Genomic DNA, 17752 nt, shown 5'->3' with positions numbered 1-17752 from the left:
AAAAAGAATTAAAGAAAGAAGGTGGGGAGAAGGCAGCTTCAGATGAGAAAAGAGGAAAATCACCAAGGCACACAGAGAGGCTGCATCTCAATGCACTAAGGTAGTCTAAAATAACTATAKCAGCCTTTAAAAGAGATCATTGGGGATGTTAGAGACTCACCTATCCTATAAATATAAAATACATATATATACACACACGCACATACACCTCAATATACATATATATGTCTGCATATATTTATCAGGCCATCTACTTGAGTTGAAAAGTTTGACAGTCTATAAAACCTGAAGCCAGTATGATTTTAAGAGGATGAAGAAGTCATCAAGATCTTTCACATCTCTAGTGGCTCTGAAGTAACTGTGAGGAACTAAAGTCATTCCTTTTATTTGATCAAAGTACAAATTCACAACGCAAATTTCAGCATTCTCTGCCCATCTTCTGAGTAGTAATAACCTAATTTTACAGCAGCGAAATAAAGTTCATCCCAGTTCTGATGTCCTGAGTTCATCTTCTCCTGACTTCTACTAAGCGCTAAAAGGAAATCACATGAGAAAAGATATTTTGTAGTAGAATGCCTTCAAAATGRCAAATGGGAAGCATTTCACAGAATATAAATTATACATATGTACACATATAATACACAACATGTACAGAGCTTAAAAAAAAAGGAAAGTTACATTTGAGTTTATCAAAGAAAATGGTGACCTGCTGGCTACACTGGTACTCAAAGCATCAATAAACCATCATTTGGGCACCAATTATTCCAGATGCATTACAAGAACATCACAAGCAATGCTAGCAAAAAGCATCTTTTGGAAGTTTCATACAGAAACAAATATTTTAGAAGGGCAGTCTGGCCAGCCTCTTACAGAGGCGTAGACCCAGAATATACATCACGTAAGAGGGGTTTCAGGAAGCTTGCAGTCCTCCCATCCAGTATACACACAGTATCCTTGAAAGGCTGATTAAGTTGTTCCTCGTTACCTACTGTTGAGAGAAGCAAAGCAGGTCAGGTAGCAGATATTCCTTCTAAATGAAGCAGCTCTGCTCGTTGCACTTTGGAAATGGAAAATATTTGTCCCTCAGTCAAAACAGCTATTCCTTATAAGAAAAATGGTTGAAAATGTGGATGTTGCACAGCACATGAACTTAGTAGCTTCAGATCAAAAAGCTCAGCAGGGACAGAGGGGTTCAGTGTTAATGAACCAAACCAGCCTAATTGTTCCTTCTGTGTTTTCACTTTTCTAAAATAAACGTCAGTATCAAAACGCAGACAAGGCTAATTCCACTCAGTTTCTTTCCTTCATGGAAGAAAGGATTAGTGATGCAGTCCACTAGATTCTGCTCTCCRGTGGTCCAAAGGCTCTAGCGAGTCCCAGGGTTACACTTACATATTCCTTTCTTTAATTTGAGAGGCCGGAGAAACACGATTGATGCTGCTTTCAATAAAGAGTTTCAAGCCTTTTAAACCCTGTGCATAGAGATATTCCAGATACCAGTTCCACTTCCTTCCCTGTAAAAACAGAGAGAATAGTTAGCTGTGCAGGACATGGCTTTGTCCCTTACTTGAGCTCATTGGAGAATGTCTGCAAATATCACCTATTGCAGCCCAATATCCATCCTACTTTATAGATATCCACCAACGTACAGAGGTCACATCCTCTTCCCTGATGCTCAAACTCTTTATTTATACATTGCATGTTCTTAGTTTGAACTTATGTACATTTTCAGTATTAAAAACATGATTTTTCTAACACTAAAAATGCACATAAAAATGCACATAAATCCCAATCCAAAGAGTGCAAAGGCTACTGAATCACCAGGGAGGAAGCTGAGGACCAAAGAAACGTGGATATGGAAATCCTTYTTCCATCACCAATAGCAACTCCTCCAGAGCAGGTATGAGGTACATTCTTGATACAGGAAGGGGAACTGCCACTATATCTGATTACTCAGTGCAGGGCTCCTGCTTAAAGCTAAAACAAAGTAACATTAAGCTTGAAATTCTGCTTTAGTTGCACAAAAAAATAAACAAAACCCCACAACTTTTTGCAAAATCTGCACAGGAAAAAAAAAAAAAAATGAAGAGCCTCCTTGTCCTGTACCGAGTCTTGAATGGAATATCTAAAAATCTCAGATCACTAACTGCATGTGGCTGGATACATAGCTCAAATTTTCTGATGTTGATGTACTTGTGTTTGGCCATGCTGCGAGATGAAACCTACCTTTACAGCCAGAATTTGTGTCTTTCAAAATTTCTACAGAGCATTTCTGAAGTCAATGAATATATCACCTCATCCTCTTCTGATGGGTAGTTGCTGATGAGGGCCTGTTTTCATATTATACACACACACAAAAAACCACCTTACCTTAATTAAACTGAAGTTGAAGGTGTTATCATCTGGCCARGCCTAAAAGAGAAGGAATAAAAACCATGTCAAGCCAGATAAAAAGCGTGCCCACAATTGCCTGGTGCCCCTTCTTGTATCCTGAATTCCATATGTGCAAGGAAATTCAGGGATTTTTAATCATGCATGAGAACAGACCTCCAGCATTTTACTTAAAGCACTCCACAAGAACAAGGCAGCACAGAGACCCTCTTTCCCCCAGCTGCAACATTTCTGGATAGCAACACAGAGCATTTATAGATATCTCTAACCACTGTCTCTCCGGTGTACAAGTCACTGCTTCAAAACATTAGATGGACAATTCCCAACAGTGAGACTGAGAAAGAGGAGAAAATCTAACTGACATTTAGTTTATTGCTTCTGTTCTCAGTGTGCTGCAGAGCAGTGCCCTCTGGTGCTCAGCACTCAAGATTTTAAGCGAAGACAGGACTGCAGTTAATATTTTTTCCTGTCTTAGTAGTGACCACAGACAGATCTTAAGTGAAACCTGTCTTGACGTTATAGTAGGAAGAAGTCAAAAATTCTTCATCAGTAGTTTTCTACTTGCTGAAGCTACAGGAGGAATTAGAAAACCTCAGAAGGAAAAGGAAATTAGACTACACACACACACATATATATATATGAAAGGTTAATCCTGCTGCAAAAACAGAAAGAGCAAAAGAACTTAATTCTACCATTTTAAGAATATATTTAACAAAAATGAAACATCATCTTGCTAAGACAAAGCTTGGGTTTAGATCAGCAGTAACAGACGCAGCACTCAGATTCACAATCTGGAGCATAGAAACCAACTCAAATTTGTGACACATCCCTAAGCAGGATTACACTGCTTCAACTTTTCGACCTCAGGTTTCCTAAATTCATTACAGGGAGCCCACGCTTACATACACCTTAAGTTTGCCAGCATTCCTCACAACAAAAAAAGATGGTTTGTACACCCCTTGGACAGCCTGTAGAACCTGATCTCTAAGAGCAACGYGCACCTCAGCACAGTAAGAGCTGTCGCAAGCTGCTTCCTTCACTATTTAGGAGCTGCACTGACGCACGGTGGCACTTGGAATTCCAGGAGCTGAGTGGCAGAGCCCAAACACACCAGGCAATACGAAGCAGTACCATGTTATCCCCCTTCTGCTTATATGCTTGAAAATGGGTAAATTGGCCCAGTGGAAGAGATATTGAAGGAATCTTTCTCAACAGCTACGGCAAGAGCCAGCAAGCAGTGCTAAAAGCTCTACCGTGAGCATTTGTATGCACCACAACCCTGCAGTTCCTGATTTTCTGGAGTTTACGTTGTGAAGTTTACGGTGCACTTCATATTTCATGGGGCAGGATGCACATTGGAAAGAGTGCACTGAATTACCTCTTTTTTTCCTTATTTATCTATTTTAGTTTTATCCTCCAAGTGACGAGAAGCACAAATTCACATCCTAGAACTACAACATTCCTACTTTCATACCGCACAAACAAAAACTATTCAAACAGTGCCCCTGATGTGACATTCACGCAGAATGCCCTACCAGCTTTTGAAAGCTCTGTTGACTCCAGAAGTGCCAATTACTCAGCCACTATACTGGGACTCTAGAGAAACTGCCAAGTTAGAACATCTGGTGCTGCCAAAGGGCCGAGCATTGGCTTCCATCATTACCTGCTGCAGGAAGAGGAGAGCATAACCCATCAGGGCTGGGTGGTAGACAACRTTAAAGCTGTTTTTAAAGTCCTTCACTCTGGTTTTCTTTAGCACTTCTTCATCCAGACGAAGACCTTGAGGGTGAACGTCCTTCTGGAAGGCATTGGATGTCCACAGACACCCCACCATGGCTGTTAGATACTGGTTGTATTCTTGGTAGGTCTGACTACTGAACTTGAATTGCAGTATTTTCTGAGGAATGAGAAAATAAATCAGAAAGCTGCATCCTCAAAGCAGTTGAGTATTTCCCTCTAGTCCTTAAAAAGGTGGCTGTTAGAACACCTCCTTTCTATCCTTTCTATTCATCCCAACTCCTTACTGAGGTCCATTCTAGCACATTTATGCCAGCCAGGTTTGTCCACAATACCTTTTTAATCTGCTCATTTTCTTTTGCAGCTACCAAGTTGGTTCGGTATCTGGAAAAACAAAAGAGAACATTAGAAACCTGTAAATTGGAATAGAGAGTAGTGTTGAAAAAAAGCTGGAGAAATGATTACAGAGAATTAAAAATTGTTTTTCCTCCAGAGAGACCATTAATWAATAAATAAATAAATAGAGCGAGCGAGCAGGAGGTGCTTTATCTCTTGGCATAGACCAAGTCTCTCCTGGGGGAGCAGGAAGGCACCTGATCATGGTCACCTCCTGGATTAGTAATATGAGACTGGTCTGCACGGGGCAAAGTCACCTTCATAAAGGCTRGATGCAAGGAGTGACATGGAGCCCTGCAACCAGCAGAAACACGGAGTGTATCTTTAAATGGGGAGACCTCCATTCACCAAGTAGGGAAAGGGAAGCCGCTGGAAGTAATGCAACTTGACAGTTGTTCTATATAATAAGCACTAGCTCTTTTTATTTCCCAGAGACCATCCTGTCATGTTAATTACCCTGCAGTCTCCTTAGAGAAAAAGGCACATGGAGAGCCCTACGCCAGCTGTCAGCAATTGGCTACTCTTCCTAGATGCAACCACTGGAACTAACAAGGCCAACAGCAGCAGCCCTGTTCATGGATCCTGCAGAGAGCTGAACAGTGCCATCTTCAGACCTGCAGGCAGCACAAAACAGCCCCAAATTCCCCACGGGGTTGAGAGACAGCAGAAGGCACTTTGAATTTAGCACATTACAGTTTTCAGAGGAAAAGCCTAAGTCTAGGGATCAGAGCAAGGAATGAGAAGTTCTACAGCTAGCTCTTTGTTGCTGGCCAATTGAAATTTTCTTAAAATATGGGAACTTCTTCCTTCATTTGTCAAAGACACAGAAATAACACGAGACAATAGGTCAGAATTCTCCTATTTGAGATAGCAGATGGGAAAGAAAAAAGACTAGGAACTACAGCTATAAAAGACAGTCATGAGAGCTGGGCACAGCCTGAACGTTTCACCTTTGCCTTGCGTAGTGGGAAAAAGCAGAGGGAAGATTTTGATTTTACACCAAAGTAATGTTATTTCCAAAAGAGCAAAAGAGGAGTCCCTGCAGCCCACACAACTGTAGCACCTGTACATGATGTAGCAGAGCTGATTCAAGCTGACAGAATCCATGCTGAGCAGAGCTGGGTAGAAGACTCCAGCAGGAGGCATTATCAACAAAGGCAGGTTGTACCGCAGATAAATGTCACACACCTGCAGGAAGGAAGTAAATCTCCTCAGTTGTTACTGCCATTAACAAACCCCCAAAACATGGAGTGAACAAAAGAGAGCACGAAACCCGCTTTTCTGCCAGCTCCATCAGCTGCACCTTGGAGGCACAGCCAGGGTGAAGCTATTCCATTTGTTCCCTTCTCAACGGGGGACAAATTCAGCAGTGTATGTCTAAGTGTCTGCTTAAACATAAGGTGAGTTTAAACGGTTAAGACATAAGATCATTTGCTAGGTTAAATCTACCTAGATGCTTATAAAAAAGAGCAGCCACTTTTTCCCTGCCTTGATATTTTATATTATTTTTATGTAGAAGTCTTGGCTTGTACTTTTGTTCAGAATTTTGTTCTTTTCTGTAAATTACTACTAAAAAAAACTTCAGCTGCTCACATTACATCACGTTTTACTTCCTTTTCTGCAAGACACCTTCAAACTAAACAGAACCACTCTCTGGAAGCAATATTTAGATCAGCCTATTGATGTGAAAGCAGCAGGGATCACCTGAAGATCTACCAGGTATCAGAAAGTTCTGTTCTCAGGAACAGTTTCATGCTCTAGCTTAAAAATAGAAACAGCCTCCAGGAAAACAGAATTTTGAATGCCAAAATTAATGGGATAACATACCGTCTCATAGAAATCCAGAATGAAATACAGCAGGAAAGTAGCACTGCCTTCCAAGCGCAGTCCAAGAGTAGAGATCCATCCAACAAAGTGGATCAGTTCAGCCACGGTGTTCACTAGCCCAGAAAGAGTGGTGTTCCTGGGGCAGCAGTGTGACATACAGCATTAGCACATGCACTTCTTCACAAACAGTACAAAACAAAAGTGCTGAAAAGGAAGCTGAAGGTCATCCTTCTACCCCACCACCCCCAACACCATTCAGCAACAGCTTTTTCTCCTCAAATATTTCCAGTGACACTTTGTTATCCATTTCTTTAAATGGGGCCCAGCTGTCAATGTTAAAGGAATCCTAACTTCTGGACATTTCAGTTTTCAGTATCAATTGAAGAATATTTTTATAGAAATAGCAAGCAATAAGATTGACAAGGTAGCTCACAATAAAGCAAAACCATTACAGCATTACTGACCTCTTAGCCTGTCTTTGTATCAGTTAATAAAGGTGAATTATGTACCAAGCATGCATACATATATAACGTATGTATGTGTATATATAAAAGTACCTTTGTGAACAGCACACAAAACATGTTTTTTAATTTATTTCAGATAAACTTACAATGAATAACCTTGAGAATCAGACTCTGAATCCAGCTGAATCACATGCCAATTTAACCAGTTCTGCAACAGCTCTTTCAGGCTCTCAAGAACACTGCACTGCAAGGGGCAAAAAGAAAACAGGCTGATGACAATTTACCTAAGTGAATAGTACTAAGTAGAAACATGTCCTCAGAACTGAAGTCTACAAGGAAAGCTACAAAGAGTTTCCCAGGGCAACAAAGAAGTGAGCTAATTGTGATGCCCCCATGAACTGMATATATATGTGTTACTTAAACTTTCCTGGAGAACATGAGTATCRAATGCAAAGTTAAAATTACAATAAAACAGAGCAACTCTTGTCTCACATACTATCAGTGTCAATTTTATTTCCAATGCTATAGTTTAATCCCAGTCAAAAAAGAAAATATCTTAAATGTACTCATATTCCCAAAGAATTTACATCTCAAGTATATATTTAACCTTTATTTAGACACATTATAGAACTGTAAAAACCCTTGGACTGTTATATCTTGTACAAGTGGAGMTAGCTCTACCAGCCAGAAGTAAATGGCCAGTGGGCTCACTTGAATTACCTTAAAATAAAGGGAAGACGTGAAAAAGAGCTGTGCCAGGGGACCATAGAGATGCGACTTCATTTCTGAAATAAATAAGAGAAGTATGAAACCAAAACCCCCAAGACCAGACATTGTTCAGCCTCATCCAAAGGATCCGTATCACGCACCAGAGAAGCTGCTGAGTGGGATCCAAGTCATGAGTCTAAGGATTTGTGATCGGCAGCAGAAGCCATCCCAGAAAGGAAGRCTTCTATACAGGAACTCTTCACAGGAAGAAAATCCCTCCTACAAAGGAGAGAAATATTCAGGAGTTCATCTCAAATGCCTAAACCTTGCCATATTAACTGACACAATTCATCCTAAAAGAGGGAAGAGATTTACATCTTCTTCCTGCCACGCAATTCATCCAGATACTAGCTAATGAAATACATTTTCTCAAATCCTCCTTCCTGCAGTAACTAGGTCCATCTCAAGAATATGGGCTCAGTAAAGGAATACATATTTTTATTGCTTTTGTGGTAACTTGAGACACTGTCACTTCTCAGAGATGCTACAGGAAACAGGCAAGTCCCACACACATTTTAAGGGATGACTTCAGGAAAACCTTGGCTTATGCAAAGTAGGCACTTACCTGCAAGAAACACTCTGTCTTGTGGACTATTTCCAGGAAGTCCTTGAATTCTTCCTCATATTGACTACTATCAACCACACACCAAGTGCATTCTAAACAGGAAAGAATACTGYATTTGAGCATAGGTACAGCAAGAATAGGTACCAACAGAAGCAAAATATAAAACATTCTTCAGGGTTTGTTTTACTGCTATATAAATATCCCTGTYAGTAAGTACCATTATTGAAAGATGAAAAGTGTCAAACATCCTCTAATTCCCTACATACAAGGTGATGTTCAGCGCCTACCTTCCTGAAGAGTCTGGCCCATCCAATAGTGGAGCCTCAGGTAAATAGACTCATCTTTGATGCAATTCATGTAGTGAAGCAACAAGGGATGTGTTAGCACAGAACCCATCTGGGAAGGAAGCTGCAAAAGAAATTAAGACAATTAGTTATTCTGTGTTTACTTCTGCAACTTGCTTGTGAAGCTCATGCTATCACAGCTGTCCAAGCATTTTGTCAGGGGACACAGGAGGCCTCTAATCAGCCACAGCTCTCTAGCTCTGGGCTAGCTGCTCTCTCAGAGCTAAGCAACATATGTACTACTCACAGGTCCATTGATCTCTCACCAACACTCAGTAAGCTTCCCAAGAACTTCCCTGACACTCACCTCTAGATGGTGGATATTTTGTAGGAGCTGAGAAAAGGTCTGTAGCTGTTCCACTGGAAAAGATTCACTGATACTGTATAAATCACTGTTCTTATCCTTGACCTCTGCTAAATGACTTGTGCTGGCACTACTTGCGGGTAAGATCAACTGGGTATTCCATTTCTGTAAAGACAAAAATTCACCAACCAATAGCAATGATTCTGTTTCCAATTCAGTGAAGTACACAATGCATAAACCTGCGACCAATGCTCCCATAAACACCCCTATTATTTTATTAAAAAGGGCCTCTAAGCTATCACTATCTCAGGAATGCTATACTTCCATATTGCTATCATATCTTTCCCAGTGCTGAATTAAAGGCTGGCTTGCATTACCAGACAGAATTCARGACAGGAAAAAAAAAAGAGCTGCCTGGCACCTCCTAAATTCCCATAACCTACTCTCTTCCGAGACTGATGTTGAGTTGTGCCTAGGAGCAGTGGCTGGGAGACTGGAGATTTTTCCTGGTTTCTTCGCCTTATTGTGCTCATTGCTGCCTTCCATGGGCCCTCTGAATTCTTGAAGTAGGTCTGAAAACAGAAATCAGGTATCAATGCAAGAGGCTGAACTAAGAAAAAGTGACAAAGGACAGATTCTATTGAAACATGTCACTGCAGAGCTGTATATACACTCAATTGTCCATGCTTAACAGACCAAGAAGGTAGATTTTGACAGCACAAAACTATATTCCTTCCTCAGTTTTACTACCTTTTAAAGGACGATCAGAAGAAATATAGAARTGTAGCTGTTGATTTCCTATTTTTCAGGAGTCAGATGTCTCCAGCACTTTCGATTTATAACTCTTTTTAAGATTATTTTTCCATTCAGAGAATAARTCGCACATATGTGTTAAAAAAAGACTTGATCAAGGCTGATTTCAGTTTAGGTATAGAAACATTTAATAAATTGTGTTAATTGAAATAGTTGAAGATGAATTTGGTTTTTAGTTGTTAACTATATGCTTCACTTCTGYGCATAACAAAAAAATGTGAATTCTCCAACAGATGAAAATACAGACTACATGACGATGAGATATAATTCTATAACTCTATAGTCTGTAACACACAGCTGCAAATACATTCTSTTTCATGGAAGCACAACTTGCCAACCTATAGATGTATAGGTTCAGTAAAAAATATGCTTAAAAAAAAAAAAAAAAAATGGAAAACCTCGTTCCTTACCTTCATCTTCCCAGGAAGGGTTATGGAGATCAGTTCTGGACAAAAGTGCTTGTAAAGCGATAGCAGAGCCTGCAGATGAGGTTGCATTCCCTGTAAAGTAACAGAACGAGAGTACAAGTGCATGGGATATTTTTGATATAGAAGGTCMATAATGCATTGAAGGGGCAAAAAGAATCCCTAGGCTTACTAAAAGCTACTTGCCACAAAGTAACCACAGATGAATGACTGAAAAGGAAATGAAGAAAAGAACAGAAACTTTATTAATGAAATACCTTAGGAAAGAGATCAGGAAGAGAAYTTTCTATCATACCTCTCATTGAAAGGAATTAAACAAAGAGAAATATTGAGAAACTCTCATATTCCAATGAGAAATATTGAAAATATTGAAATACATTCTATCCGTGCTGCCTACATGCTCGAGAAAACCATTAATCAGAACTAGCTACATTAATATTACTTATATTTTACTGTCAATATATTTAGCATTACAGTGTTTTTTTTTCCTTACAGAAAAGGCAGGAACCTATACAATCYTGTATTTCTCACCCACAGGTTTGATACTGCTTAAAAAAGGAAGGGGTACAGAAAACAGGAGGAGGAAATAAGTGCGTGTGTGTGTGTATATATATATATATGTAGAAAGGAACTGCTTTTAAGTTTACATATTCTATCTTATCTAGCTATAAAATGTATAGCTTAGTACATGTCATTGCATGTGTTCATAAAGAACATGTGAGAATTAAGGATGCACATGCAGGGGAATTTCTGATGCTGCTAAGAATAGAAGCTACACTTCTGGGCCTAACACCATCCTAAGAAGTGAAACGCTCTTCCCCATCCTATAAGGACATTAGTATTAACAACTGCAAGYTTAGCTACAGTTCAAACTCTACAAAATTTGAAATAAACTCACCATTTTTGCCTGGAGGTCTAGCAGTTTCCTAATGCGAAAAGGCTTGACTGGAAAAACAGTTAAGAGCATTATGAGTAAAAACRCTATATTGGGCATTTAGATAAAAATGAGAAATCACTTTTAGTATAGGAAGTCTTGGCAGAGCAAGCAGAATCTGCCTTATTTCTGGGCAAATAGGCTGCTGACTCAGAAATTATTACACAAGTCAGACTGRTCTAGCAGTCAAGCTTCTTTGCCTTAAAAGCAACAAATTGCCTAACAACTGTATTAACTCTGTTGGAAGAAAAGCCAGGGCAAACAAACAAAACAGCAAATAAAATGGCCTTGCAAGCTCACACAGCTGGACACACTCACCACTTTCTTTCCTGGTCAGCAGGTAAAGCAGGTGACAGACATAGGGGCACTGCAAAGACAAGGCAGCAATTAACTATCCTGCTGAYGAAGACTGCTGTCCTCATTAACTAAAGCAATAGAGCACACTCATACTCCAAGTGACACCTCCCCACACTGGCTTCAGAAGCTGATATTACTGCTCTCAGCTGGCTGCATCCCATGTGTTTTTACACGGCCTCATGTCATCTAGATGCCAGGTCACACATTGCAGAGCAGTATTACAATGGATGGTACACGGCAATTTTATTTAGAACCATTACCTTCAATTTKAGTTGTACCTATAGTAATAAGGCTACACAAAGAGGCTGGGGCTTGTCTTTTTGGAACATAGGATGGATATTTCAGGAATAAGCAGTGGAAGGATAAAGGCATCCTTGAATCAAAATAATTTAGTAGAACTTGTAACTACAGTTTAGGCTTAGTTTACAGTTTAGACCTTTACAGGGGTCTTCAATTGGTTTCACACCAGCTCTGCTCAACTTGGGAATTGCTCCATTATGTCTGAAAATGATATCTTAAATAATTTGAAATTAAATTCTAAGAATACAGAATTAGCCTGCAGCCACTAGAAATATGACAGGAATTATAACTTCTGGAAACTTTAAAAGTCTTAACAAGAAAAACATAAATAGAAAGATATTAACAATTTCCTGTCTTAAACAACTGCTAAGATCTTCTGAATYCGAACTGAACCTAAACACTTCAGTTTTACAGTATCTGGATTTTTRTGCAGTTGCCAATCCCCTGACTGCTTGTTCTCACTTAAACTACACCAAATCATTTAAATAGAACAGCATTTGATTTCTTATTGTTAAATAAACATTGCTTTAAAAGTTTGGTTTCTTTTTTCTCTTAGTCCTAAATATGCAAGTCTGTTTCTCCCCAGGAGCAGAAAATTCTTCTCTTGCTAATGTCTGACATTAAAGGCAATCCAGAGACCACAGTGTCACCGTGACCCTTGGAAATTCAGGCAGAATATACATCACTCTCTTCTTGTTACAGAAAATCATTTATTGGAAATATGTTTAAACAACCTGAACATAGTTTTCAGACTAAAATAATCCTATGTTACTTCCCTGCTTCTGGAACTAAATTACCCAGCAAACTCAGAAACCCAGAAGGAAAAGGAAAAATAAGTTCTAATTTTATAAAAAGGATATCTAACCCACTGCAACCACTATTTCTAACCTTAGTGTGTATACTATCAACTAGCATTTAGACTTATTTTGTCAGTTCCATATTGTTTTCAGCTCTGCTTACCATCTTCTCGTCTTGCAGGAAGGAGAAGAAGAAACCATAGAGGGCATGAAGTTGGTCCTTGTGATCAATGAAGTCGAACATGGCAATCAGCCATCTTAGAAAAAGCAGCTGCAGAAAAGCAGGGAAACAAGCAGGAGTTGCACAATTTTACACTCAGATTTCTGTTTCTCAGCTTCAACTGCTGTTCCAATAACAGCTTCTCTATCAGTCTTTCTACATGACAGAAACTTCTATAGGAACTATTTACATTAAAATCTTAGCACTTCTGCTTCCTAAAAATAATCTGTCCAACAACCCCGCAACAGAAGCAATTACTACTGCAAACGTTTATGAAGTTACCTGGATGCTGCCTGAGCATTTGCTGACACAGAGCCAAGATACAGATGAAACCAAAGAACTTTCGGGTATTACTGAGGCTGGAATTAGGCACTTCAGTAACCGAGTATTCACTGCATCAGCTGAAAAAAAAAAAACAAATTTAAACAAAGTCCTTGTTGGACAAGGTTATTGAGAACTTTAAGGCTCACAGTAATGATGCASAAGAATCCACACCACGGATTCATCTTTCTCTCAAAAATTAGGGGATTTTTTTWATTTCCAGATTGAGGAATGAGAATGGAGAATCTTGCTTTCTTTAGACTCTTAGCAAGTCATCCAAAAGTAATACAAATTTATGGTAATATTAAGTGAGCAGTTTTTCAGTAAAAACAAGACACAATATATATAGYAGTGTATTTCACTATACTGCCCAAGTTAATAATTTCCTGCTATGCAAAATAATTTTGCYTCTAATTCCACACAATATCTGAAGTACCAAAAGCAGAGCTTAAACCTAGCCTGATAAAATGGCTGAGGAAAATAAATGTAAAGCAACTAGGGGTGATTCAAGCCAAGACTCAAATAAAGAATCAGAGGCACAAAAGACGCCCACGGTATGCTTTATAAAATATATGTGTATATATATTTTTAACCTAGTGTAGTATGGATTAACAGCACCCTTCCTTCCATTATTTTAAGATATTAAATGAGTATATGATTGTCAGTTTAACCTCAGCAAATTAGTGCTTGGAGATAGCTAATAATTTTAAGTCAAGTAAAGTAATAACTAATTACATAATGGAAGAATCCTGTGYGCACCTCTGAGTTAAGGGAAGGAAAAGTTTAATTCTTTTTTAATTGAATAGAAGTACAAATAGTAGCCATCAATATTAAAAAAGTAACATCAAGTCTGCATTGACACTGCTGAACTATCAGCATGACTTAGTGTTTAATGTTAGCACTTACATTTACACAACCATGCCGGATTGTTCAGAACAAAGGAAATAGCAGGCTTCTTCATAAATATTTATAACAAAYCATACCCTGATATTAATCTGGTTATCATTTATCTCTAGCAAAGCTAAGGTTATTTTTGKTATGAATGCTAGAAATACTCATTTTACATCAAAGTCCTTTACAATTCAGTCACCATGCACACATTTTCTCAAAGCAGGTCGGATTAGAAGGAAGGGGTACATGTTCTCAGGCAACACGCTAGCAGTACATGAACATTTTACCAAATTTGCCACTGAGTGCCACATTCAGCAACACATCGAATGCTTCAGGGGGTAATCCTTTTTCGAGGGCAGTGCTTTCCACSGTGGCCAAGTGTTTCTGCAAAACTTCATTCTTTCTCAGTGAAACCGGATCTTGAACTTGAAAAAGACAAATCAAGGATAAAACAAGTTCTGAGCTGTAAGTGAACTAACTGAAACTTCTCTGAAGGTCCCTATACRCATTTCTCTATACATAGCGACAAAAAGGGGGTATTCTAAGACCTTAAAGGGTATTTACAAATCTCAGAAACTAGGAGAGGGAATATGACAAGTAAATATAGCAGAAGAGAGTTTTATTTGCGTTTTAAGAAAACAGTGATGGTCTTTCTAGTAAGAGATATGTATTTTTAAAACCACTCTTACCTTTCTCAAAGTAGCTCAGAGCTTGCTCGAAGGAGTCTCGCTTGCTTTCATTCACCTGACTGTTATAAGATTGATGTTTCTGAAGGCTTTTCTCGGTTTTCCCTCCTTTTCGCCATGCAGAGAGGTCGGTTTGATTGCTGTGGTGAACTTGCAGAGGCTGCTTTGAGTTCTTAGAACTCTGCTTTCGGTGCATCTTTTCAGGCTCCCAGCTGAGACTGGAGAACGTTACTCATTTGTCATAGGGTTTCCAACCCTTCATCACAAAGAGGGAAGAAAAGAGATGAACCTCAAAAAGATGGAGAACGACGGAAGCCAACTGCCTGCAAGAAATTTGTTTTTCCTGAAAAAGAGATCCCAGAGGGAACCTTTGTAAGATAACAGAGCAGCTCCATGAGAAACAATTTAGAGCAGCCTGTCTCCTGAAAGCTCAGAAGATGCACGAACAACAAGATGCCTCAAATCTCAATTATTTCATGGGTTAAAAGGGTGAAAAAAAAAAATCACAAATTAAGATTAATACAGTCTCCCTTCAACTTAAAAATTTTCTGATTTATGTGAAATCATTTCTGATTGTGAAAGGTTTCTGTAGTGTTTCAATTCATAATTAAGATAACTGTAAAGTTTGCAAAATGCATTTAACATTTTCTTCTTGGCTTATTTTCTTGCAGTGTTTATACCAGTGTAATCAGTCAATGGGTCGCAAAATCCTGAAAGGCAGCACGCAGATTTTAGAGAAAAACAACACTCTTTTTCCTATTTTAAGCAACTATCAACAGAAGCAGGCTTCCAATCTGGATAAGGAAAGAACTTTCTACATACATCTCACCTGAACAGCTTTATACAGAACTTGACATAACAGTTTTCCCGTACATAAACAGGCCCAATTATAGGAAAAAAAAAAAAAAGTAAACAAGATTTGGCATCCAAAGCTTTTCGGAAGTGCTGTATTTCTAACCTTTTCAAGCTTTTTCTTCAGAACAACCTCCCTAGAAACAAGTTACATCCACAAACAATCTTTCAACTCAGCAGCTAGAATTTATTTCAAAAAAATAAGAGTTAATTTTCATAGCTCCCAGGTGAATGACAAGCGCTATGAACGAAGCAGGCCTACCTAGCTCAGGCTGAAAGGCAGCCACAAAAACATTGCATTTTCRTCCCAAAATAGGGCGTTTTCTCCCCCACACAATCCAGCTGCCAACYTTTGCCCAGGGAACATGGAATTCCGCTGCAAGTTCCCGGGATTTGCCAGGCACAGCCCTGCAGTGCTGGGGGGACACAAGAAAACAGGATAGGTTTGAGGCAGCTCGGTAGAATCTCTCCCCCTACCACCTCCCACCATATATTTACTTTTTTCAGGTTTTTTTTTGTTTTGTTGCGGAGTGGGACCCCCCTGTACAGCCTATGGGGACCAAAACACCCTCCCCAAGCCGATCTCCGCCCGCTGCCGCGTGGGGAAGCGGGGACGGCGGGTCCCGGGCCTGTCCYCCCGCCCGAGGCGGCCGGGACACGTCGCCCCCGTCGTGTGCGACCCGCCAGGGCCGTTGCCATGGTTACAGCCCCCCCGCCGCCGCCATTACCTGACGCCGGGCTCGCCCCAACCGCCCCGCAGTTCAAACCTTCCCGCCACGCCCCGCGCATGCGCGGCGCCGCCGCCGCTTACGCGCGCCCTCCCCCCGTGCGCATGCGCGGCGCGACATGCGCCGGGGGGAGCGAGGCAGCAGCTCCCTGCCGCGGGTGGCGGCCGTCGCCGTGCGCATGCGCCCTGCTCCCCCCACCCGCCTCATCCTGCGCGTGCGCAGTGCGGCGCTCGCCTGCCGCTCCGGGAGGGGCGGGGGGTGGAGGGGCGCGCGCGTGGGCGAGGGCTGCGCTTTTGGGGCGTAAAACGTTAAAAATGGTCAAATCGCAATGGGAGGTGCCTCTCTCGGCGAGAGGAGAGGTGCTGCAGCTTGCCTCAGTATGGCCGGGGCTTGGGTGGATGAGTGCGAATGCAGTGAGCCCAAAGAGCTAAAAAGTGATTAAATAAATAAAAGGAAAGTGAACGTAATGTGGTGTTGCCAAGGGGCTAAATTAGTTCTACGGCGCCTTATCGCTTCCAGACAGCCAAGCTGGTGCGTGGTGTCCCGAAATAGCCGCCTAATGCTGAGGGGCAAGGAGGGAGGTCAATCCAATATAGATAAATACAGAGCTCCCGCCACGAGACAGGGCCTCGGAGCAGCCRGGCTGCTGCTTGGTGGTTGTGTCCGGTTATCGAGGTGTTCTTATCTCATTTGTGAATTAATAAGTGGCTATTAACTTCATTCTGGCCTTCCAGGGAGCGTAGGAGGTGGTGTGGGGGGTTGGGGTGACCTTGAGGYGGTCTGTGAAGGCAGCAATGGGCTCCCAAGGAGGTTCCTCCGGGCTGAGAATGGGGACAACCAGCGCTCGGGGCTCTTGGAGAGGGATTTTGCAGGATATTTGGGCATCTGTTTCAGCAGCAGCCTCGTATAAGAGGAAAACTGGAGGATCAGGTGTGAACATCTGCGTGTGAACATCTATCAATTTCATGGAAATATAATATCAAYATTTTGGGGCTGGGAGTTCTTTTATTCACTGACACATTGTACTGAATAAGACATTTATGTCTTTTTATGTCTTAAACATCTCTCATATGTCTTTAGCTAATGCTCGGTCTAGAAATGTTCACGTGGTTTCCACCTTGCATTATTTTGTCCTTCTCAATGGATTTCCCCTAAACCATTCCAGCCATTTAGATTTGAGCCCATGAAAACTATTTTCAGACATACCTCTCTTAGGGAAAAAAAATATATATATGCTACGGTGGAGACATTTTCCTCTAAATTTCAAAAAGTTTATTCTCGTGAATAATTAAGAAAATAAGGGGAAAAAAAATGAAAACAGACAAACATCGAGGAAACAAACAGAGCTTAAAACACACTTGTCATGACACTCGGTAAGATTTCGGATACAGCACACAGGGATTCGGGCTCTTGTGGCAGGACGGTGGGATGCGCAACGAGGTACCCGGGCAGGTTCAGCCCCTTAGCTATGGGCAATAACCAACAAGATTATAAAGTTGCAGTAGTGAAAAGGGGGATATTTTCCACCCCTGTAAGGAAATAGGGAGCATGATGCTTTTTGCCAGCAGCAGGCACACATATGGGGATTTGGGGGTTTATTATGGGGTTAAAATCTGTTCTTTGGGCAGTTCT

At 40.7% G+C, this 17752-nt stretch overlaps 1 protein-coding gene across 1 annotated transcript; it reads right to left on the bottom strand.

Annotated features, from left to right (window-relative positions):
- Positions 1 to 369: 369 nt before the first annotated feature.
- On the bottom strand, positions 370 to 15786 carry CENPI (centromere protein I). Its single transcript, XM_026033209.1, has 21 exons — positions 15655 to 15786; positions 14544 to 14883; positions 14142 to 14279; positions 12925 to 13043; positions 12586 to 12693; positions 11287 to 11335; positions 10933 to 10979; positions 10020 to 10109; positions 9240 to 9368; positions 8800 to 8961; positions 8436 to 8556; positions 8149 to 8240; positions 7685 to 7802; positions 7536 to 7600; positions 6962 to 7059; positions 6352 to 6487; positions 5588 to 5712; positions 4464 to 4512; positions 4055 to 4288; positions 2371 to 2412; positions 370 to 1514 (listed from the first exon to the last, which is right to left on the bottom strand). The coding sequence occupies exons 2-21, from the start codon at positions 14734 to 14736 to the stop codon at positions 1389 to 1391; spliced, it is 2241 nt and encodes a 746-aa protein (XP_025888994.1). The 5' UTR covers positions 14737 to 14883; positions 15655 to 15786; the 3' UTR covers positions 370 to 1388.
- Between the last annotated feature and the right edge of the window lie 1966 nt (positions 15787 to 17752).

Source organism: Nothoprocta perdicaria, unplaced genomic scaffold (assembly GCF_003342845.1).
Source record: "Nothoprocta perdicaria isolate Ctin4 unplaced genomic scaffold, notPer1 scaffold_124, whole genome shotgun sequence".
In the NCBI taxonomy this organism is placed as follows: Eukaryota; Metazoa; Chordata; class Aves; order Tinamiformes; family Tinamidae; genus Nothoprocta; species Nothoprocta perdicaria.
The sequence above is the reverse complement of the archived record's forward strand: the minus strand, read 5'-3'. Positions and strand labels throughout refer to the sequence as shown.